Raw genomic sequence first — 27540 nt, 5'->3', positions numbered from 1 at the left:
TTCAAAACTAATATGTATATTGAGAAGCTGAGGGTAACAGAAGTTAATAAAGAGGGAGAATAGCACAGTGAATGGTTGGAGAGGGGCATCAATATAGGAAAAGTGTGTTGGCATGAATTGTTTGAAGGTGAGGAAGGCAGGTCAGGGCTCCTGGTCCTGGCAGCTCCAGAGACCAGACCAAGGTCTCCAGCCTGATGTTCAGGAGCACGTGGTGGCCAGGACACCTTGTTGATGCAGTTCCCAGCTGACAGCACTCTTGCAACCCCAGTTAGCTCCTTCTGAATCCTGTGGTCACCAGAGCAGAGGGAACTAAAGGGTGGCTCTGCAGGCCAGGTGGGTGGGATACAGGAGGGAGGACAAAATGAAGCTGTCCCAGTTTCCCTCGCCTCTCATCCCATCCTCCACCAATCATATCAGAGTCCCTGAGGTGCTGGTAAGCATTCCAGGCCTTCTTCTCACTTGGGTATCAGCCCACTCTGTCCCACCTTCATCTGTCACCGTGGTTCCCACTGTCAGTCACACGGGATGGTAAGGGATCTGGCTGGCTTCTTCAAGGTGCTACTGGAGAGGCGGGCGATGCGGCTGCGGCCCCGGGAGATTGAGGACCTGCGGACGGGAAGGCCGAAAGGTCACAATCATGCTCTGGACTGTGGGTGTGTGGAGAAAGAGGAAGCTAGATGCTCTGCCTTGATGGCAGGCGAGGCTGAACCCCAGCAGGAGTTTCCAAAGCTGTACGTGAGGATGGGAGAGCAGGAGATGCAGTGGGGGCTGGGGAGGAAAGGAGCGGTCTGTGGAGTTAAAGGGTGTGGCAGGGAAGTGAGGTGGTGATGGTGGCAGCCCAGCCACTGGCTTGACAAATGAATGGTGAAAATCTGTCGTGACTAGGGGTCTGAGGCCCCTGTCATCTCTAGGATGAGCTTGATAGATAGCGAGCAAAGGCCCAAGGAACTGCAGTAAGAGAACTACATTCTAGTCCTGCTCAGGGCTTCAGCTGCCTTCTCCAAACAGTGCAGAGACACAGCAGGTGGGGGCCTGCGCTCAGCCAGCACCACTGGGCCGGTCGGAGCTTTCGCTCTCACTCGCCCACCACCGCGCTGACCTCACCTCTCCGCGTGCCTCCTCTTGCAGGTGGAGGTCTCGGGGAGGGAAGACGGCAGCTTGGGGCGCTTGGTGAACAGGAACACAGGTGCACTGGGGATGGAGAAGGGAACAAGGAATGTCACCAGCCACTCGTCCCCTGTCCCCCGTGCAGCTCCCAGCTTGGCTGAGGAGGGAAGTTGGACCAGATGACCTGAGGCTTCTTCCTGCTAGGAGGTAAACTCTCTCTCTGCCACCCTCAGCCTGGGCTGACAGCTGAGTGACAGCCCTGTTCTAGGAGAACATCCAGATGTCAGTTGCTGGTGCACCTGGGGAACTGGAGTTCAAACCATTTCACCCTTCCACCTGCCTGGCTCTGAGCTTGTAACTGAGAGCTGGTTTGGGGGTATGGAAGGCACAGGGCTGCGGATGGGCAGCCTGCTGGCCTCTTGTCTCTTAAGTCCAGGTCAGTCTATTGTTCTTGGCCATGAACTGTCCTGAGCTGGTGGTAGGTGAGGGTGACAGCTTCATCTTTGTTCTGGAAAATACTGAGTAGAGTTTTCTGATGTAGCCCTCTCTGCATTATAGATGCTGGGTCAGAGAAAAGAACTGGGGTTCAAATGGCAAAAGATAGGGCTTTTGGTTTTGGTTTTTCAAGGAAGGGTTTTGCTCTAGCCTAGGCAGATCTTGAATTAGTCTCTCTGGCTGGCCTCAAATTCATAGTGATCCTCCAACCTCAGGCTCCTAAGTGCTGGGATTAAATGTATGCACCACCACACCTGGCAAAAATTGGGCATTTGCTGGGCTGGAGAGATGGCTTAGTGGTTATGGCATTTGCCTGCAAAGCCAAAGGATCCCCATTTGATTCCCCAGGACTCATGTAAGCCAGATGCACAAGGGGGTGCATGCATCTGGAGTTCGTTTGCAGTGGCTGGAGGCCCTGGTGTGCCCATTGCTCTCTCCCCCTCTGCCTCTTTTCCTCTCAATAAATAAATAAACAAATATATTTTTTAAAAATTAGGCATTTGCCAGTGGGACCCAGATCTGAGCAAAGCATGTGAATTCACAAGACTGGGCTTGTTCATTCCTCCTTCCCTCCTGCCTTTTCCCCAAGTTGGGGTGCCACTAGCTACTCAAGAACATGCCACAAACCAGCACAGAACTGGGGGATCTGAGGCATGAGTGTGTAAGGTGCCTCCAAGAGAAGCCACACTACTAATTGAGCATTATACTCTCCTTGGTCTGAGGGCAAAGTGACTGTGACCAAGGGCGAAACAGATGGCCAATGCCCCAGCTTCAAGAGCCAGGGTTTCTTCCACTCTTCTCAGCATACCCTTGTTCCTCACTGATCCCCAACGCCCTTTCTGGGAGCCATACCTGGGGATGGAGGGCTGCTCCAGTCTATTCAGCTCCTGGGGGACTTTCTCACAGCCAACAGGCTCATGGAAATTGAGTTTGGAGGGAAGGTCCTCGGAGAGATCAAAGGTGGTGTTGAGGTCACGAGCTGGCAGGGCCAGAGGAGTGGAGCAATTCTGCAGAACAGAAGGGCCCAGGGGCACCCGACTCTTTATGACTGTATCTGGGCAGAAGCGAGGGGAATGGCAGGTGGAAGAGGCTCTTTCTCTTTTAGGGGTGCTGGGCTCAAACGAAGGCTGGGCCTTAGGTGGAGAGTTCCTCCTCAGGCAGGGCAGGAAGGACTGGCGCTGGCGCTTATTCTCCTGCTTTGGGGCGGGGGGATTGTCTGGCTCTGTGGGGTTCAGCCTCCTCCTCTTCTTCTTCTCAGTGGGCTTCTGGCCTGTTTCAGCTTTGGTGCAGTCAGGCTCAGGTGGAATCCCCACAGTGTGCATGAGGCCACTCAGTTGCTTTGCCATGGTCCGGGTCACAGGGCCCTGGTACCTTGGAGACTCTGGGTAGAGACAAGGAGGAGTCTTAGAGGGCCCTGGGGACTGGCCAAAGGGAAGAGGAATGTGTAGAACTTGAGAAGCAGACACTGGTGGCGTGAAGGAGCCCCTAACTCCTCAATCCGCCTGAGCTTGTCCATGTGTGTAGAAAGCCAAACCCCCCAGGCTCCAGGCACCCACTATAGCACCCACCCCTTGGCTCCAGCTGGGCCTTGGAGAATGTCAATTGGCAAGACAGAGAAACAGTCAGGACGGAGCAACAGGGCCACTTACTTGACTCTGAACACAGCTCCTGAGGCAGAGGGGGGCCCTTGGACATCCTGGATATCTCGGCCCCAGGTTCGGGTTTTTCCTCTAGCACGAGCCGCTGCAGGGTCTCGAATTCTGCAGTCATGTCAGGAGTCAGGAGGTTGGCTGCCTGCAACAGGGAGTACTGCTGCTGGGCCAAGCACAGCACCCGGAAGGCCAACCTGGAACAGATGGAAGGAGATACCCATCTGCCTCAGACCCAGGGTGACGAGGTCTCTATGTAGTGCACTGCCCTGCCATTCCAGATGTGGTTAAAGAGTACACCTGGGCTGTTTCTTAGTGCCTTCCTGCCTTGTCCCAAGTAGCTTCACTCTGCTGCTGGCTATACTTCTGCTCTGCCATAGTTTCCTGAAGGCTAACATAATCATAGTGAGAGGTGTCACCCACTACACAGTCTAAGACAAAGACAGTGGCCTGTGGAAGCAGGAGAAATAACCTTGGATTTGGGAGGTCTGAGGTTCTCTTAGCTTCCCACTCAGTAGTGCTTTGGTCTGTTTTGTGCTTGTTTGAGAAAGGCTCTCATGTAGTCAAAGCTGGCCTGAACTCACTATGTAGCTAAGGATGACCTTGAATCCCTAATCCTCCTGCCTCTACCTTCCAACTGCTGGATTACAGGAGGCACTACCCAACTGCTGCGTGTGTCACCACACCCAGCGTAGTGCAGAGGTCTTATATACATTTATCCTCAGGACAGTGTAAGATAGTAGGAACGAAGCTCAAGTCAGCCTGCGAACTCCATGCTGAAATCCTAGCTAAGTATTTCCCAGCTGTGGAATCTTGAATGCATCCATCAACTGCAGTCTCTATAGTCTTACAATGGGGATAACAAGTACACCCACTGCTGCCCAGAGTCTTCAAGGTACCCTGACCCTGGAACCCAGACCATGGCAAAACAAGAGTGGCCTCATGCACGCTCTGGGGATCTCTGACTGCACCCAAGCTGTTGGAAAGATTGAATGAGTTATTTTACATGCAGAATGTTTAAATACCTTTTATATGCAGCACATATCTGCACAGTAAACATTGTAAGTTAAAAGAACTATTATTTTCTGTAAAGTGGTATCTACCTCTTTAGGATAAGGGGAGATTAAATAAGTTAGGTTATGTTTTCACCATGGCCCTGAGAAAACCCTCAAAAATTCATTCAGCCTGTGCTTTCTAGTTAGTGGTTGGAATCCTGAAAAAGCATGTGCAAATCAATGCATATTTTACATACACTGGGAGACTATTTAAAGGGAATTCTGACAGTAATATGATTATTGATATTATAAATTTAGATTCTCATAAAGCAAAGTTTCTATCTGTGAGGCTCCCCTATGATAAAAGAATAAACACAATTACCTCGGTAGGGATTATTCATGGCAAATGATTTATCCTCAGGTAACTACCTGTCTGGACATCTCTGAACCCCCTCACCGCCCTCAGTCAGTGTGCACTGGAGAAATGTAAACTCATTGGGTAAAGCAGCCTCAAGGCCTTTGTGAAAGAAGGTAGGACATTAATTAGAAAGGACACAGCAGAAACTCATTCTGTATCTTCTTGAGCCACTATGATAAGGAAGACCTGCACCAGTGGGTGCTTGTGGGAAAACGCATGGGCCTGGGTGTCAGAGGCCCCAAGTCTGGTCCTGGCCCTCTTGCTCTGCGACCACTAGGTAAAGACCACAGCCCCCAGCCAACACGTGGAGAACTGGTCTAAATTCAAGGCTTTTCTTTTCTTTCTTTCTTTCTCTCTCTCTCTCTCTTTTTTTTTTTTGAGACAGAGTCTCACTCTAGCCCACACTGGTCTTGAACTCATAGAAATCCTCCTATTTTAGGATCCTGAGTGTGAGCCACCAAGCCCACCTCGAATCTGGGGCTTTCAAATTAGGTTTCAAGCACCTATCAGACAGAATAATTCTGTTTCCTCTATTCTATGTATTAGACCTCGGCATGAGATTCCATGTGAAGAGAGGACTTTGCAGCTGAAGAAAGAAAGAAAAAAAAAAAATCTTGAAAAACCATTGAACTGGAAATTCTCAGGTTTATTAGTGGTGATCCAAAATTCTAAATTCTAAAGTCAAAGAGAAATTATCTGGTTGTCAGGGGTTTTTCTAAATATGGTGATGACCAAAAAATGTTCTGCAACCCCCTGCTACTTTCAGTTTTGTCATGTTTTATTAGTGCTTCATCTCAAAGAATTCAGAGAAAAGGGATTATGATCCCCAAACAGTCAAGACTGAAGCAACTTATCAGAGGCCACAAAACCACAGGCAAAGCAGAAACGAGGACCCAGTGCCCTCTCTTCTCATAATGGGGGACACCAAGCATAAAGACAGTGAGTCATCCATGGGAGCCTGTGGTCATTCCCAGGGAGGCCAATGGGACATCCCACCCGCGCATCCTTGCTTCTCCAGGCCCCGGGGAGTTGGCAGAAAGAGACAGATAATGAGCTTCTGATTATTCAGGCCGCAGCATTTTTGCTGAGTCGGGAACAGACACTCCCCAACAAGAAATAAAATTAAACAGGCCCTTCTGTCCGGATGCTTTAAATACACCGCCTAGTGTGAAACGTGCTGAAGAGGGGAGAGTAGGCATGGCAGTAGAAAACTAAGTGGCAGGGGATTTGTATGCTGAGGGTTATAGGGGAAAAAAGAATAGAGTAGCACTCCTCTAGGCTGCCAGAAAGAACGATCCCAGTCTACTTCCCCTGGGGCTGAGTGGAGGATCACCGTTAATGCTGGGAAGAGCTAGGCACCCGCTGTGGTCAGGATGCATGAGAAACACCTGAATCAGGAAGCTGCACTTTCTTCTGCCTGATGCCCAGACTGGAAGGCCAAAAGCTAGCTCCAGCAGTGTGCCCTAACTCGTGTTTGCTGGCTGGCTGAGTAGGACCTGGAGCTCTGCTCTCCTTGCCTGTTAGGTTGTCAACTATGTGCAGAATAAGCAGGGACAATGCTAACTGCACAGACCAGGGGCGGTCACATCAAGGAGGTGAACGCAGTGAGTGGCTGATGTGGCGGACGAGGGGAATGACTGTCAGCTAGGAACCACAACGTTCACATTCTGCGCATCATCCCCAACCCCACGAGGTTGGCCTTCACCTTGGACTCGAGTGAAGGCCAGAAGATACCTACTGCTTCGAGGGATCCTTGTCCAGTGTCTGTGGTATGACGTGATTTGCAACCAGCTTAGGCTGAGGGGTCAGGCTAGAAGACCCTGGCAGGCTTGGCTCTGGCATTTGGGTGGGAACCTAAAGAGGGAGAAGACATTGGTAGAGGAGCAAGGGTGACCTAAACTCTTTCCCTCTCTTCTCCCAGCCATTTCTAAGCACACAGGACCTGACAGGGGTAGGGTGTCCAGAGGGAGCATGGGGAATGGCTTTTCTTCCAGGGCACTTCCAGCCCCAGCCTTCCCAAGGCCTGGGCCTCACACGCCCAAGTCCTACCTCCTCTGCTGCACCTCCTTCCTGGTCCTGAGTAGGCTGCTCCAGGTCTGAGGAATTTCCTTCCCTCTGTTCCTGGACCTTGGTCCCTAGGCTTCCCTCCTGAGAGGCTTCACAGCCTGCATGGAGCTCTGGGGTACAGGGCTGCTGGGGCCGTAGAGGAAAACTAGGAGGGCTAAAAGGGAAATAAGTTGGAGAGGCAGCACTTTAGGGGCAGGATCTCTGTGGCATCCAGATGGTAGAGGCCATATGCAATCCCTGAATGACGAAGGGGCAGTCACTGAGAGTGGAAGCGTCAGGGAATTTTCTGGTTTAAGAAACAATGACACCCATCCCCAGTTCACTTCCTGATGAGGATATTGCTTGCTAACATAGGACGTTCTAGATGACAATCAGTTGCCAAGCCCTAGGAAGAGGGCCTGAAATCCCTAACCCTATGTACTGCAGCACAGGTGGAGTCCTAGCCCTCCTAGTCAGAGAAGGCTTGCAGCGATTCCCTTTCCCAGCCCCATCACAGCCAAACTCACTTTTGTGGTGGGTCCAACTTGGGGGATGGTGGGACGCACTGTTGCGAGGCCTGGGCAACTGCCTCATATGTCTGGAGCTTCTCCCTCAGGGCAGCAACCTGGAACAGCATAAGCCCAACCCAGAGTTTCAGGTGAGCACAGAAGACAGGGGCAGGGGTGGGCACAGAGCCCTGGCAGTACCCCAAGCTCCTGTCTCTCACTCCATGCCCAGAGCCTGTTCCCCAGACGGGCTCCTCACCTCAGCCTGGAGCTGTTGGCAGATGGTGGCATACTGGCTGATATGACAGTCCAGGCTGATCACGTTGCTCTTCAGCTGAGATGGGGGCACAAGGGAGAAATTTGCTTGTTCATACAAACAGCTTTTTACTAACCAATTCCCAGGAGCAGGTGTGGTATGGGAGCCTCACTCACATTACCATGATTCTTACCAGTTGGGAAATGGACCAGACAAGGTCAGTAACATGTCTAGGACCACAGTGAAAGACAAAAAAGATTTGCCTGTGGCCTGCACCCTGACTCCCTGACCAAAATGCTCTGGCCAGGTAGGGAACAGCTCTATAGCAGTTCTAGGTAAGCAAGGCTCACTCAAGAGGCAGGCAAGGCAGGACCTTAGTGTTGGTCCTGCCACACATAACAAGTCGGCCTTGGTCTAGCTAGGCTTCCTCAAGGATAGCGACAGTGTTGCTCCTATTTCAAAGACTCCCTGAGGACAAGCAGTGAACTTCTTTCCTTTGCCTGGAGACACTGAACAGGGACCTGAGGCAGCGGCCTGTGACCTGTCCCCACCTCCTCCCACGCTAGGGGTTCCCTCCACAAGCGGGATATCCCTTGCTGGCACGCACTGAGAGTCTGATCTCCTTGGCGCGGTCGGCATATTTGAGGGTGTTGTAAGTGTCCTCATAGGTCAGACCAGAGGGGCTGATGGTGGCGATCATCACTGTGCGGCAGTTGCCTCCGATAGAGTCCTTGAGCAGGCGGGTCAGCTTGCTGTCGCGGTAGGGTATGTGAGACTTGCGGCCCTGGGGAAAAGAGAGAGTAGGTGGGGGGAGGGTGAGTTAGACTAGCCTGACCCGTGCAGTGGGAAAGGGCCACTGGGTTCAGGGGCTCAGCTCTGTCCAGGGGACACTGGGTCTACTGCTTTACCTTAGCATCAGCCAGGGCATTGAGGACATTGATAAGGGCCAGGAGAGAGCGGTTGATGTTGGCACCCTCCCGGAGGCGCTCCCCCTTGGCGTGGGTTCTGGAAGCTCTCTCTGAGCCGGCCAGGTCAATCAGGCTCATCTTGGCCACTTGAAGGGCCTGAGTCAGCCCTGAAACCCGGTCCTGCTGCTTCACGAAGATCTAAGGGGACAGAATAGGTGTCAGAAAAAGTGGGCATCAGGAGCCCCAGCTTTAGGCTCAAGCTCTGATACTGCTTACCTGGAAGATGGCATGAGATCGGGAAGAAGTAGCGTTGGCATCTGTGGGGTGCTGTGTGCGACTGCGGTTGCCCCTGGTCAACATCTCCAGCAGATGCTCAGCTGAGGCTGGCTACAAAGGAGACATCCAGGGAGAAGGCTGTGGTCTCACATGTTTTCCTGGCTGCTCTTCAGAGATAGTGTTACCCCCTCTTGCTACTACCATTGCCACCACCCCATACTGCCTTGTGTGGGAACTCCCGAGGACCTATAAAGCAGCTGATTCCTCCTGAGCCCTACACCCCATACCTGATGAAAAGAAAGTCCTGGTACGACCACTCCCTTTTCGGGGTCCTCACGGATGGCAAGTGGTCCCTTGGGCTCCAGGAGGTCATGGATCTGCTCATTGTACACCTGAGGAGGAAGGACAAGAGGAAGAGGCCTGAGAGAGAATGTCTTCCCCAGCATAGCTACTGAGCAGATTTGAGGGCTTGGTGAACCAGCACACGTGAGACTGGTGCGTCTTCATGTCTGAGACACCAGCCACAAGAACAAAGTAGGACTTTGCCAGACCACATTAAGTGACAAGAACAGAGAGGGCAGGGTTTCTTCTCATGCCCTCTCTCTCTCTCTCTCTCTCTCTCTCTCTCTCTCTCTCTATCTCCCCCCCCCCTTTTTTGAGGTAGGGACTCCCTCTAGCCCAGGCTGACCTGAAATTCACTATGGAGTCTCAGGCTGGCCTCAAACTCATGGCGATCCTCCTACCTCTGCTTCCTGAGTGCTGGGATTAAAGGCTTCATGCAGTTTCTCTCCCCAGACTGTATCTGTGCCCACCTAACCCTCCCAGGCCCGTTAGTCACTTCCTTCCACCCTTCTCCCCACTGTTCTATCCATTCGGGTGCTGTGAGAATGAGGGATGATACAGGCCAGAGAGGCAGCAGCCATACCTCCAGATAGCTGACGAGCACCTCGAATTGCTTCTCCTCCTGGCGGGCCTCAAGACGCCTGTACAGCTCCATGGTGGTCAGGTACATGATGCCAGGGTCCCCCTCCCTTCCGAGCATGGTGTGTGTCTTCCCGGCACCGGTGGCCCCATAGGCAAACACTAAGAGGACAGAACGAGGAAGAGTGGCGGCAGGGCCAGATCTGCCTACCCTAAGGCTGCCCCTCCCCGCTGCACATCTCCATCAGCTTCTGCTCTGCCTCCTTCCCAAGTCCCTTTCCTTTGCTTTTCACAACTGCTGTTCCACGGCTTCTCCCACACAGGCTTAACCTGTGTTCCCCCCATGCCTGTCCTGGCTCCCCACAGGTCTTGGTCACAGGACAAAAGAATCTCCATTGTGGTGGTCCTGTGATGAAGGCCCCAAGTTTTGTGTATGTGTATGATGTGTAAGTACACGTTCATGTGACGCCAGGGGCATACTGCATGCCATGGTGCATGTGTCAAAGTCAGAGACAACCTCAGGTGTCAGGCCTCGTCTTCCACCTGTGGCAGCAGGCTCTTTCATTGTTCACCACTGTGTGCTACACTAGCTACAGGGGATTCTCCTGTCTCTGCCTCCCTTCGTACCCTTAGGTGCACAGGAATCAGAAGCTACACTACAGCTGGCTTTGTGGGTCTGTGAACCCTATTCATACTGTGGGGACAGCCTTTTCCCACAAAGCCATTTTCCTCAATCCTTTTTTAAAAAATATTTTTCCAGGGCTGGAGAGATGGCTTAGCGGTTAAGTGCTTGCCTGTGAAGCCTAAGGACCCCGGTTCGAGGCTCGGTTCCCCAGGTCCCACGTTAGCCAGATGCACAAGGGGGCGCACGCGTCTGGAGTTCGTTTGCAGAGGCTGGAAGCCCTGGCGCGCCCATTCTCTCTCTCTCTCTCTATCTGTCTTTCTCCCTGTGTCTGTCACTCTCAGATAAATAAATAAAAAAATGAACAAAAAAATATTTTTCCAAGTTTATTATTTATTTATTAAACAGAGAGAGAAAGAGATGCAGAGAATGGGTGCACCAGAGCCTTCAGCTACTGCAAACCAAATCCAGACACATGTGCCTCTTTGTGCATCTGGCTTATGTAGGTCCTAGGGAATTGAACCTGGGTCCCTTGGCTTTGCAGGCCTAAGCCATCTCTCCAGCCCCCCAATCCTTTTTTCCTTTTCTGTACAGGGTCTTGTGCATCCCAGGCTGGCCTTGGACTCAGTATGTAGGTCTTACATTTCTCATCCCCCGACCTCCACTTTCCATGTGGTAGGATTACACGTGTGCATCACCATGCCTGGTTTATGAAGTGCTGGGGATCGAACCCTGGACTTTATGCATGCTAAGCAATTATGCTACCAACTGAGCTATATCCACAGCCCACCACAATCTTTTCTCTTACATCACTCATCTGAGTCTATAAGCACAAACATGTGTGGAGTGACATTTTGTGCACTGTCTTATCCCCCCCCCCCCCCAGACAATAAGCACCAAGAGTTTAGAACCATGTCTGTCTGACCAGCTCCTGTATGGCACGGCCCAGGGCGTGCCTTGCATGGTTGAGCAAATGAATAAGGGCCCCACAACAAGCCATGCCCCGCTGAGGGAAGACAGACATACATCAGAAGATATCTAGAACCCTTCCCTCAGGAGGAAACCGAGAGACAGGCCACTATCTGCAGGCCTCCAATTCTTACCTGAGCAGTTGTACCCCTGGAGGAAGCTGTCAAGGATGCTATGGGTAGTGTGCTGGAACACATCCTGCTGAGTAGCCGCCTCACCCAAGACACGGTCAAAAGCAAAGGTCAGGTCTTTGCCCTTCTTCTTGGAGCCATCATGGGAGCCACCCCATTTTAGGCCAGGAAAGCCCCCATCAGACTCCTCAGGGTCAAACACCAGCACCTGCTCATCCACCACCTGAATCATAGGCCGCCGTTGACTCTCTAACTCCTTAGGTGTGGCGGGCCGTATCCGCACCACCACCCGCATGCTGTCTTCCACAGCCATCACCATGGCGACACCTGTGCAGAGATAATGATGGAGATGAGGACCCAACCAACTCAATACTCCTCAGCACTTAAGGGCCACTTTCTAACTTTTTCTCACCTTCCTAGGGTCCTTCATATTACTCCCTCAAGAGAGCAAGAACATCAGTAGCTCTGCCTATCTTTCTCACTTGAAATATCTCTGTTTTTTTTTTCGAGGTAGGGTCTCACTCTAGCCCAGGCTGACTTGGAATTCACTATGTAGTCTCAGGGTGGACTCAAACTCATGGCGATCCTCCTACCTCTGCCTCCCAAGTCCTGGGATTAAAGGTGTAGGCCACCACACCCAGCTTTTAAAATTATTTTTACTTGTTTGCATAAGTGAGTATGTGCTTTTTTCCTGAGTTTCATAAGTACTACAAAATTAAACCTGGGTTAGGTTTTGTAAGCAAGTATCTTTAACTTCCCCCAGCCCTGTTTTTCATAATTTTTCATAGTTTTCTTGGCTATTCCCAGGCATTTATTATACTTAACTGTAAGGAAATTTTTTTTTGTGCTGGGCCTGGTGATAAAAGGCTATAATCAGAGATCCTGAGTAAGTATAATGTCTGCCTGGGCTAAAGAGAGAGTTCAAGGCCAGCCAGAGCAATTTAGTGAGATCCTGTGTTCAAAATACACAGGGGCTGGGGAGATGGCTTAGCGGTTAAGTGCCTGCCTGTGAAGCCTAAGGACCCTGGTTCAAGGCTCAATTCCCCAGGACCCATGTTAGCCAGATACATAAGGGGGTGTACACATCTGGAGTTCGTTTGCAGTGGCTGGAGGCCCTGGCACGCCCTCTCTCCCTCTCTCTCTCTGCCTCTTTCTCTGTCTGTCACTTTCAAATAAACAAATAAATAAAAATAAACAGAAAAACGGGGTTGGAGAGATAGCTTAGCAGTTAAGGCGCGCTTGCCTAGGAAGCCTAAGGACCCAGGTCCAATTCCCCAGGATACACATAAGGCAAATGCACAAGATGGCACAAGCATCTGGAGTTCGTTTGCCGTAGCTAGAGGCCCTGGTGTGCTCATCCTCTCTCCCTTTCTCTCAAAAATAAAAATATAGCTTGGCGTGGTGGCGCACGCCTTTAATCCCAGCACTTGGGAGGCAGAGGTCGGTGGATCGCCATGAGTGAGGCCACACTGAGACTACATAGTGAGTGAATCTGAGGTCAACTTGGGCTAGAGTGAGATAACTACTTCGATAAATAAAAAAATAAAAATATATATTGGGCTAGGGAGATGTTCAGCAGTTAAGGCCCTTACCTGAAAAGCCTAGCAACACAAGTTCAGTTCCCCAGTATCCAGGTAAAGGTGGATGCACAAAGTGGCACATGAATCTAGAGTTTGTTTGCAATGGCTAGAGACACTGGAGTGTCCATTCTCTCTTTCCATCTCTCTCTCTCCTTGCAAACAAATACAATATTTAAAAATAAATAAACAGCCAGGCATGGTGGCACACACCTCTAATCCCAGCACTTGGGAGGCTAGGTAGGAGGACTGTCGTGAGTTTGAGGCTACCCTGAGACTATAGAGTGAATTCCCAGGTCAGCCTAAGCTAGAGACCCTACCTCAAAAAATCAAAAATAAATAAATTGCTAGAAAGGGGATATAAAGGGAATAGAAAGGGAGGAGGAGGGACTTAATAGGAAAATATTGTATATATGTAAGTAGAACAGATTAATGGGGGTGAAAAGGCCTAGGTGAGGGCAGGAGAAGAGATTGAGTAAAGGAAAGGTGGAGGGAGGGCTAATCAAAATCTAAGAGGATATAAGCAAGACATATGGAGATCCAGGTGTGATGGCACATGCCTTTAATCCCAGCACTTGGGAGACAGAGGTAGGAGGATCACTGTGAGTTCAAGGCCATCCTAGACTACATAGTGAATTCCAGGACAGCCTGGGCTAGAATGAGATCTTACATTGAAAGCCAAAAAAAAAAAAAAAAGTCAATTTTTGGACAATGGAACACTCAGAAGCCATAGATTGTTACTAGAAAATTTTCAGGGATGGGATATCTTCCAGTGAGTAGTTGGCCAGGGAGGTCCCTAATAACCCCAAAACATTACAGGGCATTGCTGGGGCTTTTAGTATCCCACCAGGAATAGATGGTAAGGCCCTATTGTTGAAGATTCCATATAATTGGGCTGCAAGGTCACTGAGAAATCCTGCTGGAACTGAGCTGAAAACCTCCTCCCTATAGACCAGCTAAAAGAAATCTGGAAAAAGCTATGCTGCATGTAATTCAATGAGAGAGAGAGAGAGAGAGAGAGAGAGAGATAGATCACCAGTGAAGATATTCAACAGTGTACACTGCAAGTCTTAAATTTGGCCAACCAGGCCAAATAAGACAACAGGTGCAATAGTAGCATGTCTGTTATGGGGCAAACCAACCGCTCTTTAATTGGACTGGAGGCCCGTTCCTCATACTGAAAACCTATGATGGGTAGTCATAAGCCCTAGGGGTATAAGGTCTGATGGTATCTGACTAAATGTGCATACTATGCTCAACAATCTGGCCAGTAAGCACTTCTCTTAACATTCATACCCACATATTAGTGCTACTCTCACTTTTGGTTAGCGAACCTTCTCTTTTCAGATGGAAGTGACCTTGGGATGACTCAGAAGGCATCATGGTGCTGGGAAGAAGTGACTGGAGTGCTCAGCACTGCAATATCTCTATCACACCTTCCAAGACTCAGGGTCCATTGCGGAAGAGATGGTGGAAAGAACGTGAGAGCCAAAGGAAGGGTAGGACTCCTTACAATGTACTCCTCCAGACACAAAATGGCCTGGATATCCATGATCTCAAATTGCCTGATACTACCTATACAAGCCCATCATAATAGGAAGATGATGACATCAAAATAAAAGAGAGACTGATTAAGAGGGAAAAGGGATACGATGGAGAGTGGAGTTTCAAAGGGGAAGAGTAGGGGGAGGGAGGGAATTACCATGGAATATTGTGTACAATATGAAAGTTGTCAATAAAAAAGTACATTTAAAAATAATTAATAAAATAAAATAGTTTTTTGTTTGTTTTTTGAAGTAGGGTCTCACTCTAGCTCAGGCTGACCTGGAATTCACTATGTAGTCTCAGGGTAGCCTTGAACTCATGGCAATCCTCCTACCTCTGCCTCCCAAGTGCTGGGATTAAAGGTGTGCACCACCACGCCCGGCCTATAAAATAAAATATTTTTAAAAAAACAGAAAGAGGACCGATGTCTAGTACATGTAATGCCCTGGCTTCAAGCCCTAGTTTCAAGGTGCAAAAAAGGGAAGTTTATTGGTAATTGGGAGTGGGGCTCAGTGATAGAAAGTAACCCTATTGGAATTACAGCTAAAATTTCATTAAATTTACATACTTTAGTGTATTAACCTTTTTAGACAAGAACATGGCTATTGTCTACTCAGATACTTTTTATGTCCCTCAGTAAGATTTTATAGTTCTTTCTATCTTTGCAAATAGGTTATATAATGGCCCTTTTAATATAATTCCCAAGTATTTTATGGATTTAATTGCTTTTATGAATGGAGCACCTTCCTTCACTTTCATTTCCAGCTAGTAATTGCCAGTCTGGAGAAACACAACTGATTTTTAGATATTTGTCTTATATTTACCACTTTCAAACTCTTAATTCAATTTTTTTTTGGGGGGGTTCACTCAAGGTAGGGTCTCGCTCTAGCCCAGGCAGACCTGGAATTTACTTTGTAGTCTGAGGGTGATCTTGAACTCATGGCAATCCTTCTACCTCTGCCTCTCAAGTGCTGGGATTAAAGGCGTGCGCCACCATGTCCAGCATTTAATTCCACTTTTTAAAACATATTTTAGGGCTGGAGAGATGGCTTAGCAGTTAAGCACTTGCCTGTGAAGCCTAAGGACCCCGGTTCGAGGCTCGGTTCCCCAGGTCCCACGTTAGCCAGATGCACAAGGGGGCGCACGCGTCTGGAGTTCGTTTGCAGTGGCTGGAAGCCCTGGCGCGCCCATTCTATCTCTCTCCCTCTATCTGTCTTTCTCCCTGTGTCTGTTGCTATCAAATAAATAAAAAATGAACAAAAAAAAAATTTAATAAAAAAAAATATTTTATTTTTATTTACTTATTTATTTGAAAGAGAGAGGGGGCTGAAGAGATGGCTCAGCAGGTAAGGAACTTGCCTGCAATGCCTAAGGACCCAGATTCAACTCCACAATACCCACATAAAGCCAGATGTACAAAGTGGCACATGCATCTGGAGTTCCTTTTCAATGGCATATGCACCTGAAGTTTGTAGGCAGTGGCAGAAGGCTCTGGCACACCCATATGTTCTCTCTCCTTGCAAATAAATAAAAGAATTTTTAAAAAATATATATTTATCTGCACCTAATGGTGCATGCCTCTAGTCACATCATTTGGGAAGCTGAGGTAGACAGACTGCAGTGAGTTCAAGGCCAGCCTGAGACTACGGAGTGAATTCCAGGTCAGCCTAAGCTAGAGAGATACCCTACTTCGGGCGAAAAAGAAGTTATATATATTTAAATTTTTACCTATCTTTTCTCCCTATGGTGGTACATCATCAGTTATTATTACTAGCTATTATTGGTATCAAAACAACTGAGCATTCCTGGGGGGGGGGGAATACTCTCACTGGAGTGAAACTTGCAACATTATTTATTTATTTTTTATGATGTTGCCAAGGATGGCCTGCCTCGACTTTCCAAGTATTGGATTACAGGTTTGTACCACTGTGCCTGGCAAAAACTCTACCTTGGGGAAAAAAAAAAAAAAGAATAAATGTTTTCCTTTCTTTTTTTTTTTTTTTGAGGTAGGTTCACTCTAGTGCAGGCTAACTTAGAATTCACTATGTCGTCTCAGGGTGGCCTTGAAGTCATGGTGATCCTCCTGTGTCTGCCTCCTGAGTACTAGGATTAAAGGCATACACCACCACACCTGGCTCATAAATGTTTTTCTTATACATTTCTGGCTTACGTGGGACCTGGAGAATCAAACTGAGGTCTCTTGGCTTTGTAGGCAAACGCCTTAACTGCTAAGCCATCTCTCTAGCCCCCTTATACACTTCTATCTAAGACTTTTTCTTACATTCTGGTTTATATAGAGATCGAGTTTTATTAATTTTTTTTGAACAGCACAAGGAGTTTTCCAAATATCTTTTCTTTCCAATTGGCAAGCAATTATTTTAAGATCATTTATTGAAGAGTATGTTCTTTCTCAACCAATATGAAATGCCAAATTTAATAATACCAAATTTGATTTTCATAGAAACATGTATTTATTTGTGGACTCTGTTCTACTGGAAGTCTATTTCTGTTCTTGTATGTCACTGTTATACTTTCTGAGGCTCTATAATATATCACCTCTTGCTCTTTTTTCCTTGGCTATTCTTGGGCATCTTATCTCACATGATTTTAGAACTGGCTTATGAAGCTCTATGAAAAAAATCCTGCCAAGATTTTAATTTGGACTATTTATAATTTATAGATTAATGAGAAGCTTGGCATCTTTACGGTACCACATCTTCCCATCTAAGAACTGGTATAAAGCCGGGCGTGGTGGCGCACGCCTTTAATCCCAGCACTCGGGAGGCAGAGGTAGGAGGATCGCCGAGAGTTCGAGGCCACCCTGAGACTACATAGTGAATTCCAGGTCAGCCTGAACCACAGTGAGACCCTAACTCGAAAAACCAAAAAAAAAAAAAAAAAAAAAAGAACTGGTATACCTTTCCATGTATTCACAACTTTATAGTCATCAGTAAAAATTTTATAATTTTCCTCACATGAGTATCATATATTTCTTGATAGGTTTATTACTAGTTATTACACAGTCTTTGCTATATTGTGAATAGATCCTTTTTAAAATTGTATTTTCAAACTCATATTTTGCCAGAATATAGGAAAGCTTTAGATTTCTGGGTACAAAATTATCTGGCCAAGTATGCCAAATGCTCTTATTAGTTTTAATGGATTGCCATGGATTCTCTTAGGCCCTCCAATTAAATAATATAGTTTGCAAGTAATGACAGTTACTTTCTCTTAGCAGCTCTTCGTTATTTACTTGCCCACCTCCGCTGCCCACTAGGGATGGAGGAATGGGGGCTTTGCAAAATTATCACACCATATTTCTCTCACTAGTTTGGAACCTTGGACAAGCTACGTAACCCTCTCTGACTCAATCTCCTGTTGTAACACAAAACATTTCCCAGTGTCGAGCTAGCAATGATTCCAAACACTTTTGGCCTGTTCTCTTTTGGGGTACCCCCACACTTCCACACCTGGTTTTTATTTTTCGTTTGAGCCAGCTTACCAAAGGTAGGGATGGAATTTTTGGAATGTAAGTAGGAGTCAGTTACTCTGCAAAAGTTTAGCCCAGCTCTAGAGACATATTAACGGGGGAAGGAACAGAGGCTGTTCCTAAAGGATATGAACAGATGAATGTGTTCCCAGTAAAGGTTATGCCTGTTGATTGGTCACAATGACCAAAGGAAAGTGAGGTTTCTACTCTAGCTAACAGCTCAGGGTCCTTGGAGAATAAGGAGGAATTGAGCTGATTTGAAACTTGTCCCTCACTTCTAAATCTAACTTCTCCCCCATATTAAACAAAGGAAGGATATCAACCATCGATAATCCTTTTATGTGTGTATAATTCAGTTTTTGTCCCAGGAATCAGACTGCCATAAACATATTAGTGAAGTACTCACTCTATCAGGGTCTGTTTAAAGCACCTTACACATATAATTTCCTTTTATCTCCATTGCAATCCCACAAGATAGATAGTATTATTACACTCATTTTTCAGTGAGGAAATTGAGACAGAGAGGGTTAAGCAACTTGCCCAAGGTTCCAATACTAGTGAGTGATGGAGCCCCAGTTCCAACCCAGGCAGTCTGACCGCAGAACCTTCTATCCTGTCTGATAATGATATTATATATTATGCTGATGATCACATGGGCTTAATAGTCCCTTATGTTTATATAATAATTATAATTTAATTTATGGAATATGTTATATATTCTGTAAACACTTGTAGATATATGGATTATACCTACTTTTTTTTTTTTTTTATACCTACTTTTTAACACTTAGAGTTCCTGTCTCTCATTCTTGCATTCTCACTCCCAGGAGCCTCACTTTTCTCTGGAAAAGCCTGGATCTCCCCACTGGCTACCTTCCTGACAGTCCCAGCTGCCCATGGGAGGGTTCTTCTGGCTGAGGAGCAGCCAAACATTCTAAGCAGGAAATTAAAAAGGGCACTGGCAAAGAGTGCATATAACCTTTGCATTTTTCTCCTCCCGCCTCCTGAGGGCCAGAGAGGCTGAGTCTGTTTGCCTAATGAGATGTTTTCCTGCTTGGCAAGATAGTGCTAGGGGCATTGGGTGTAGGATATAGTGATACTTGGTATGGGTGCCCCTAGGACGCCTGGGTCCCACTCTCTGTTCTGTATCTGACTAGATACAGAGGGAGGTCTTTCCTTGAGCCAGCACATCAATGTCATACCAGCTTCCCCCTTTGAGAGCCAGAGAGGACAGCTACCAATCTGCTCCCGCCCCAGGGGGATGGGCTAGATTAATGAGAGAACGTTTGTCAAGCTTGCTTTGATCCTTGCTTGGAAAGAGCATTTCAGCCCAAAGTACAAGGAAGATGATTCTTTAATAAGATCTTCAGGGTTCTTAGCCAGCCACATTCAAGTCCTATTTCTAACCTTGGGCAGCTCATTAAAACCCAGAGGCTAGTGTGCTATCGAGCTGAGGCTACAAAGCCAAGATGCAATTGTTTTAGAAGTGGCCTCTTCTGCCCCAAACTCTTAGGGATGAGCTCAACTAGCAAGCCCCTGGAGAAGAATTTCTGAGCACTCAGGGACCCTCCTGCAGACAACGAGAACTGAGGAACATGAGAAGGAGCCCATCTCTTTGGTTTTCTACGGTTATAGAGGTAGCTCTAGCTCCCCTTTGTTGCTCTTCATATTCCTCATATACATGTGCCTTGTCACTAAACCCCAAGGGATCAGACCCTTTCAGACATTGCCTGTATACTCCAGGTACCTGCTGGACCAGTAGTACTACTAGATGCTGTATAATATTGGCCCTGTGAATAAATTAGGGTCAGAGAAGAGCAGGGTCTGAACTCATTACAGCTAACATTTACTAAGTATGTTTCTGAGTGTAACAGGCACTATGCTAAGTGCTCTATGCAAAGTGCTTTACAAATTATGGGGTTAAACTCTTCCAATGATCTCATTATGTGAGTATTGATATACCTGTTATATATCCCTACTCTACAAAGGAAAGTGGAGCACAAGAAAGAGTTTAGCAGCCAGGTGTGGTGGCACAGTGCTTTAATGCCTTTAATCCCAGTACTGGAGAGGCAGAGGTAGGAGGATCGCCATGAGTTTGAGGCTACCCTGAGACTACATGGTGAATTTCCATTCAGCATGGGCTAGAGAGAGACCCTACTGCCAAAAAAAAAAAAAAAAAAAAGAGCTTAGTACATCACCGGTGGTAAATAAGCAAGGCTAGAATTTGACTTCTTTCTGTCACCAGAGATACTATTCCATTCTTAGGCTGCTCTGTTAAATTTGTTTTCCTGGGCTGGATAGATTGCTCAGTGGTTAAGACACTTGCCTGCAAAGCCTGACCTGGGTTTGATTCCCCAATAGCCATGTTAAACCAGATGCACAAAGTGGCATATGAATCTGGAGTCCATTTGCATTGGCTAGAGGCCCTGGCACCCATTTTCTCTGTTTCTCTCTGCTTGTAACTAAATTAAAAAAGAAATTGTGTCCTGCCTCTGATGTTTGGCCATCCTAACCTCCGGCCACCTTGGTACTTATAGAACAGTGTCCTACAACCACTGGTCCCCTGTATGCAAGGTTGCTTTTTTAAATAATCAGGGGCTATCCCCCACTACACAAAGGGCTGGGGGTTGAATTTAGGTGCTTGTACATGCCAAACAAGAACTAAGGCACTGAGCTACATCTGCAGCCCCATAAGGCTGTAATCAATAATTCTTTGTTTATCCCCCCCCCTTTGCACACATGTGTACTTCCTGCCACTGCATATGAACACCTGATATTTGTGCCACTTTTTGGGTTAGCCTTATGTGGGAAGCTGGTGAATTGAACCTGGGCTGGCATGCTCTACAAGTAAGCACCCTACCATCTTTCCAGGCCCCTTTCTTTAGTTTGTTCTCCTCCTTAGCCTCCCAAGTGCTAGGATTACAGGTAGGTGGTATCACAGCATCAGGTAGTTTATTCCTTCCTAATCTTATCATTGCCATGTAGTTCCCTTTTATTTTTATTATTTATTTATTTATTTATTTTTGTTGTTGTTTTTCAAGGTTTCACTCTAGCCCAGGCTGACCTGGAATTCACTATGTAGTCTCAGGGTAGCCTCGAACTCACAGTGATCCTCCCACCTCTGCCTCCCGACTGCTGGGATTAAAGGCATGCACCATCATGCCCAGCTAGTTCCTTTTTTATAAAAAAAAATATTTGTTTACTATTATTATTAGAGAGATAGTGCAAACAAACTCCTTGTACATCTGGCTTTATGTGGGTACTGGGAAATCAAACCCAGGTCCTTACTTAGGCTTTGCAGGCAAGCACCCTAACCACTGAGCCATCTCTCCAGCCCTTGTGATCTATTTCTCTTGCCTTTCAGTTCTGGCTACTAGTACAATACTCAACCTAGCACAATACCGAATAAAAGCAGTAATAGTGAGCATCCTTGTCCCTTTCCTCGTTTTATAGGGAGTGTTTCTATTTCATACTTGGGTTAGCTTAACGCTATTTATTTCCATTTTCAGTTTACCTCTCCACTCCTTTACATGCATACATACCCACCCACACTTGATGGGGGCAGTACTGGGGATTGAACTCAATCTTGAACATGCTGTTTCTGAATACTAATCAGAGATTTACTTGCAATTTTCATCACATAGACAAAATCTGAGCCAAGAATAGTGGGCATGCCTTTAACCCTAGTACTTGGGAGGCTGAGGAGGATCATCTTGAGTTCCAGATCAACCTGCGTTACTGAGACCCTGCCCTGAAAACACAACAAAAAAACTAAGCTCTTTGGCACAAATCAGATTCATCTTTTTTCCCTATGGCACTACAGAATCCTGAATAGTCTAAGCTAACAGGAGGAGAATCAACTTGAGAGTAATAACAGAAGTCTGGTTTCCTGCGATCCGAATGTTGTGCATCCCTTCCTTCATTCAAACCAATATTCACTAAGCGTCCCAGTAATAGGTGGCAGCCCGTGGCACACGGGTTCTGTAGAGACGCGTGGAGAGGAGTGGGGCTGCTCCATTCTCTGTGACGGGATCCCAGTTTCAGTGTTCAGGAGGCCCTCCTCCTCACACACGAGCACAGGGCACCTCTGAGTCGGGTGCAGACGTGCGGGCCTAGTCTAGGTCCCGTACGGAAGGGCAGAGGGGTCGCGAGCACCCGTACACTTATGCCCTCCCACTCACCCGCCCCTCTGTCCTGCCCAGAAGAGGGCTGGCTCCCGCTCGGGACGCAAGCAGCGGGGCCTGCACGTCCCCAGACCTCAGCACCGGGCCCCGCAAGGCCGTCTCCACCTTGGGCCAAAGCTTACCCTTCGCCGGTTCCCGCCGCTGGTGTCACGGGTCGTTCAAGGGCCCTTCCGCCACAGACCGGAGTCCTCGGTCCCAGAAGAACGGGCCCAACACCAGTCCCACCGCGCCAACTTCTCCGTCCGGCGCCACGGGTTTAAATTAGCCGGTCCGCTCGTTCGCGCTTCCCATTGGTCACCGTTCTGATCGCTGATTGGCTGTTTCCTAAGTAACAAAAACAGCCCGAAGTGCGCTTGCGCAGCTCCCTTCCTGCTTCCTGGAGACTCCTGGACAGTATCTGAAGAAACTGGGGGCGGGCTGACGGCCACGCCCCGTCCCGGCTGTCCCTGGGCCGAATTCATCACCAATTACCACTAAGCATTCGGCCGGATTTCTTTGTTTTTCGACATAGGGTCTCACTCTAGCCCAGGCTGACCTGGAATTCACTACGTAGTCTGAGGCTGGCCTTGAATTCACAGCGATCCTCCTACCCCTGCCTCCCAAATGCTGGGATTAAAGGTGTGGGCCACCACGCCCGCCCCGCCTTAGACTGGATTTTTTTTTTTTTTTTTTTCCAGGTAGAGTCTCACTCTAGCTCAGGCTGACCTGGAACTCACTATGTAGTCTCAGGGTGGCCTCAAACCTCCTCCTACCTCTGCCACCCGACTGCTGGAATTAAAGGCGGGTACCACCACCATCCAAAGGAAGATTCGCAGCCACTGTTCACGGACTATCCAAAGATGAAATTTAGAACATCCTTGCTGTGGAAAAGCCGGCACAGGCCAGAATGGCAAATCCATCTGTTTGGCTTTGAGGATCAGGAATAGCGTGGCATTGTGGTATATGAGGCTTCCGTCCTCAACTGTGCTCGTGGGCTCCACGGCCCCACGTTCCATAGCTGGCTGCTGCTTGGATTCTGGTGGGCCAACCTGGTGCTGATGTGCGACATGGGAAGGTGGAAGTGCCGGTTGTCTGGTGCCGACACTGTGTGGATGTCAGCTTTCTGAGGGTCAGCTTCTTTACCTATAAAGTGGGACAAATAACCTGCCTTTTGCACTTTTAGTTAGTAAACTAAACATTGTCTGTCCTCGCTGTGGAATTGTGATAATGTAAGGGAGGCAAAATTCCCTGTACTGGACATTAGTACGATCCTTATTTAACACCTAGTTAATTTGGCCCATACTTTGTCTATCTCCCTATACCTGACCTGAAACAACAGAATAACACTGCTTGCTAGTTCAGTGAACACAAAACAAGAAAATGGCTTGAAAGTGCTGCCACTGTAAAACGACAGGGAAACTAGATACTCTTGTCACACATATTCTACCAGGAAAACAAACTTTTTTTTTTAAAGTGATATTCTTTTTCTTTTATTTTTTTTAAAATTTATTTATTTTGAGAGCAACAGACACAGAGAGAAAGACAGATAGAGGGAGAGAGAGAGAATGGGCGCGCCAGGGCTTCCAGCCTCTGCAAACGAACTCCAGACGCGTGCGCCCCCTTGTGCATCTGGCTAACGTGGGACCTGGGGAACCGAGCCTCGAACCGTAGTCCTTAGGCTTCACAGGAAAGCGCTTAATCGCTAAGCCATCTCTCCAGCCCAGGAAAACAAACTTTTAAAGAATGACTTTTGTGTGCTTGCTTCGGCAGCACATATACTAAAATTGGGATGATACAGAGAAGATTTAGCATGGTCCCTGCGCAAGGATGACACACAAATTCGTGAAGTGGTCCATATTTAAAAAAAAAAATTGCCGGGCGTGGTGGCACACGCCTTTAATCCCAGCACGAGGGAGGCAGAGGTAGGAGGATCACCATGAGTTCCAGGCCACCCTGAGAATGCAGAATGAATTCCAGGTCAGCCTAGACTAGAGTGAAACCCTACCTTGAAAAAACAACAACAACAAAAAAGTATGACTTTCTGGGCTGGAGAGATGGGTTAGCGGGTAAGGCGCTTGCCTGTGTGGTGCATGTGTCTGGAGTTCGTTTACAGTGGCTGGATGCCCTGGCGTCCCCATTCTGCCTCTGTCTCTCTCTCTCTTAAATAAGTAAATAAAATTAATTAAATAAATAAATAAGTGACTTTCGGTGCTGGAGAGAAAGGTTAAGGCACTTGCCTGTGAAGCCTAAGCACCCAGGTTTGATTTCCCAATACCCATATAAACCAGATGCACGAGGTGGTACATGTGTCTGGAGTTCATTTCCAGAGACTTGGAGGCCCTGGCTTGCCCATTCTCTTTCTGTATCTCAAATAAAGCAATTAACATTTACACACACACACACACACACACACACACACACACGTATAAAACAAGAGTCGGGAAGGCTGTTGCTGGCAAGCCTGCCAACCCAAGTTCAACTCCCTAGCACCCATGTAAAGCTGGAAGCGAAGTGAGGCAAGTGTCTGTGGTCCACACATGCCTATGGCAGCCAGAATTGAATTGGGAAACTCAAGGGCCAGCTAGACTATTTCGCAAGTGACAAAACCCAAAATAACAAGGGAGACCCTTTCTTAAGCAGGGTGTAGGGAGAGGACAAGCACCCCAAGGTTTTCCTCAGACCTCCACACGTATGTGTGGCATGCACTCTCCCATACATACACATCATATACATCCACATGGACACACACACACACATCTTCATCATAGTATTTTTTTAGATTTTTAAAATTATTTTATTGATTGATTTGATAGAGAGAGAATGGACATACCAGGGCCTCTAGCCACTGCAGATGAAGTCCAGATGCATGCAGCACCTTCTGTACCTGGCATTATGTGAGTACTGGAGAGTATAACCTGGATCCTTTGGTTTTGCTGGCAAGCCCTTAACTGCTGAGCCATCTCTCCAGCCCCCATAATATTATTAATAATGAGTAGAGGAGAAGAAATTATGTGAACCAGGTATGGTGGTTTATGCCTTTAGTCCCAGCACTGGGGACACTGAGGCCTTGAGTTCCAGGCTAGCCTAGGGCTACAGAGTGAGTTCCAGATCAGCCTGGGATAGAGTGAAACCCTGCCTTAAAAATTAAAATACCAAAAAGTAATATACATAACACATCCTGCAGATATTCAATGAAATAGCACACGAGGTGTTTTCATAGTCATTCTTAACTATTTTTTCTAAAGAGACAAGCAAGCTCAGTAGATACAGTGATAAGAAATATGTATTCTCAGGCTGGAGAGATGGCTTAGTGGTTAAGCGCTTGCCTGTGAAGCCTAAGGACCCTGGTTCAAGGCTTGATTCCCCAGGACCCACATTGGCCAGATGCACAAGGGGGTGCACGCATCTGGAGTTTGTTTGCAGTGGCTGGAGGCCCTGGCATGCTCATTCTCCCTCTCTCTCTCTATATGCCTCTTTCTCTCTCTGTCTATTGCTCTCAAATAAATAAATAAATAAAAATAGCTTAAAAAAAAGAGATATGTATTCTCACCCTTCCAGCATGTACCCTACAGTCTGTGGGAGATATTAGGTAATTACTTGGAGGCTCTGGTGCACTCCTGAAATCCCAGCACTTGGGAGGCAGAGGCAGGAGGATCAAGTTTACCACAAGTTTGAGGCCAGCCTGGTCTACAGAGTGAAACCCAGTCTAAAAAAAAGGGGGTGAGGGCTAGAGAGATGGCTTAACAGTTAAGGTGCTTGCCTGTGAAGCCTAAGGACCCAGTTTCATTTCCCCAGAACCCATGTAAGCCAGATGCACATGGTGTCACATGTGTCTGGAGTTTGTTTGCAGTGGCTAGAGGTCCTGGTGTGTCCCTCTCTTTCTCTTATAAATTAAAAAAAAAAAATAAGACTGGAGGGATTACTTAGTGGTTAAGGTGTCTGCCTGCAAAGCCAAAGGACCCAGGTTCAATTCCCCAGGACTCACGTTAGCCAGATGCACAGGGGGGCGCGTGCGTCTGAAGTTCGTTTGCAGTGGCTGGAGGCCCTGACATGACCATTCTCTCTCTCCATCTTTCTCTTTCAAGTAAATAAATTTTTAGAAAAGTAAAAATGAAAAGGTGGTGGAAGAGGGGAGGAGAGGAGAGAAGGAGAAATTAACCACTAACAATGATTTGAGATACTGGCTACTATAACATGCAGGGAAATGGGGGAGGGGTGGCATGCTATCTGAGAGATGGAGGATGAAGAGATAACATAGCCAAAGGGACTGTTGCTTGGACCTCTGGAGTTGAGAGAAGAGAATTTCATAGGTGAGAGGCACAATCAAGGTGAATAAGGCTGAGAGATCTTGGTCAACACAAATGGAAAAATTTGGGGGCATGCTGATAAGGGGACATTGGTCTATAATTGGCCCAGTAAGAACTTCAAAGCCTAGAGCTGGAGGTGTTAACTTGAAGTGTTTCTGAGCTCAGTATGGCAGCATATGCCTTTAATCCCAGCACTCTGGAGACTGAGATAGGATTGCTATGAGTTCAAGGCCAGCCTAGAACTAGAGAGTGTGTTCCAGGTCAGCCTGGGCTACAGTGAGATCCTACCTTGAAAAAACAAAGTGTTTCTGGGCTGATATGGTCTACATCTCATCAAGTATATAGACATCTCACTACCTGCGATTGACAAACACCAGCCCAAGGTGCTCAAGGAGGTGAGTGGAAGGATATTTGAGCAGAGAGAGAATGGGCACACCAGGGCCCCTAGCCGCTGCAAACAAACCAACGAACCTGTACAACACTGTACATCCAACTTTATGTGGGTACTGCGGAATCAAACCCCAGTCGTTAGGCTCAGCAGGCAAGCACCTTAACCGCTTAGCCATCTCTCCAGCCTTCTTTGCTTTACCTGGAACTTATTCCGTAGCTCTGGGCTGGCCTCAAAGCTATGGCAATCCTCCAACCTCAGCTTCTCAAGTGCTGGGATCCAAGGTGTGCACCACCATGCCCTATCTTTTTTTTTTTTTGGAGGGGATTTTGAGGTAGGGTCTCACTCTAGCCCAGGCTGACCTGGAATTCACTTTGTATTCTTAGGATGTCCTCGAACTCACAGCAATCCTACCTCTGCCTCCAGAGTGCTGGGATTAAAGGGCATGCACAACCACACCTGGCTTTTTTTTTTTTTTTTTTCCCTTGGTAGGGTTTCACTCTAGCCCAGACTGACCTGGAATTGACTGTGTAGTCTCAGGGTGGCCTCAAAATCATAGTGATCCTCCTACCTCTGCCTCCCCAGTGCTGGGATTAAAGGCGTGCACCACCACGCCAAACTCATCTGCTATTGTTCTTTGCTGCTCTTGCTTTGAGTTCCTGGGACATTCTCCTGCCTTCACTTCCATGTCCTGCTCTGTGTTCTGGAATTACAGAAGCCTGCCAAAGCTTCTGGCTTTTTATGTGGGGCCTGGGATCAAACTTGTGTACT

At 47.6% G+C, this 27540-nt stretch overlaps 1 protein-coding gene and 1 non-coding gene across 2 annotated transcripts; one reads left to right on the top strand and one right to left on the bottom strand.

Moving 5' to 3' along the window:
* Positions 1–22340, bottom strand: Kif18b (kinesin family member 18B). The gene is made up of 15 exons (XM_004655734.2): positions 22218–22340; positions 11303–11626; positions 9582–9739; positions 8944–9048; positions 8657–8767; positions 8381–8578; positions 8080–8256; positions 7476–7550; positions 7238–7335; positions 6714–6885; positions 6403–6518; positions 3252–3448; positions 2455–2983; positions 1105–1191; positions 1–606 (listed from the first exon to the last, which is right to left on the bottom strand). Exons 2-15 carry the CDS (start codon positions 11616–11618, stop codon positions 513–515), a joined length of 2433 nt encoding a protein of 810 aa, XP_004655791.2. The 5' UTR covers positions 11619–11626; positions 22218–22340; the 3' UTR covers positions 1–512.
* Positions 22341–23828: 1488 nt separating this feature from the next.
* On the top strand, positions 23829–23936 carry LOC123463734. Its single transcript, XR_006639122.1, has one exon. It is a non-coding gene; the product is annotated as a U6 spliceosomal RNA (small nuclear RNA).
* Positions 23937–27540: the final 3604 nt, after the last annotated feature.

This window comes from Jaculus jaculus, chromosome 9 (genome assembly GCF_020740685.1).
Source record: "Jaculus jaculus isolate mJacJac1 chromosome 9, mJacJac1.mat.Y.cur, whole genome shotgun sequence".
NCBI classification, from domain to species: Eukaryota; Metazoa; Chordata; class Mammalia; order Rodentia; family Dipodidae; genus Jaculus; species Jaculus jaculus.
Note: the sequence above shows the minus strand (reverse complement) of the source record. Positions and strands in the feature narration are given on the sequence as shown.

Coding starts and splice junctions, on each gene's coding strand:
- Kif18b (XM_004655734.2), bottom strand. CDS start 11,618: ATGGTGATGGCTGTGGAAGACAGCATGCGGGTGGTGGTGCGGATACGG. Junction 8,768..8,943: donor CAGGACTTTCTTTTCATCAG/GTATGGGGTGTA, acceptor TCTCCTTTGTAG/CCAGCCTCAGCTGAGCATCT. Junction 7,551..8,079: donor CCAAGGAGATCAGACTCTCA/GTGCGTGCCAGC, acceptor CCCCCATCTCAG/CTGAAGAGCAACGTGATCAG.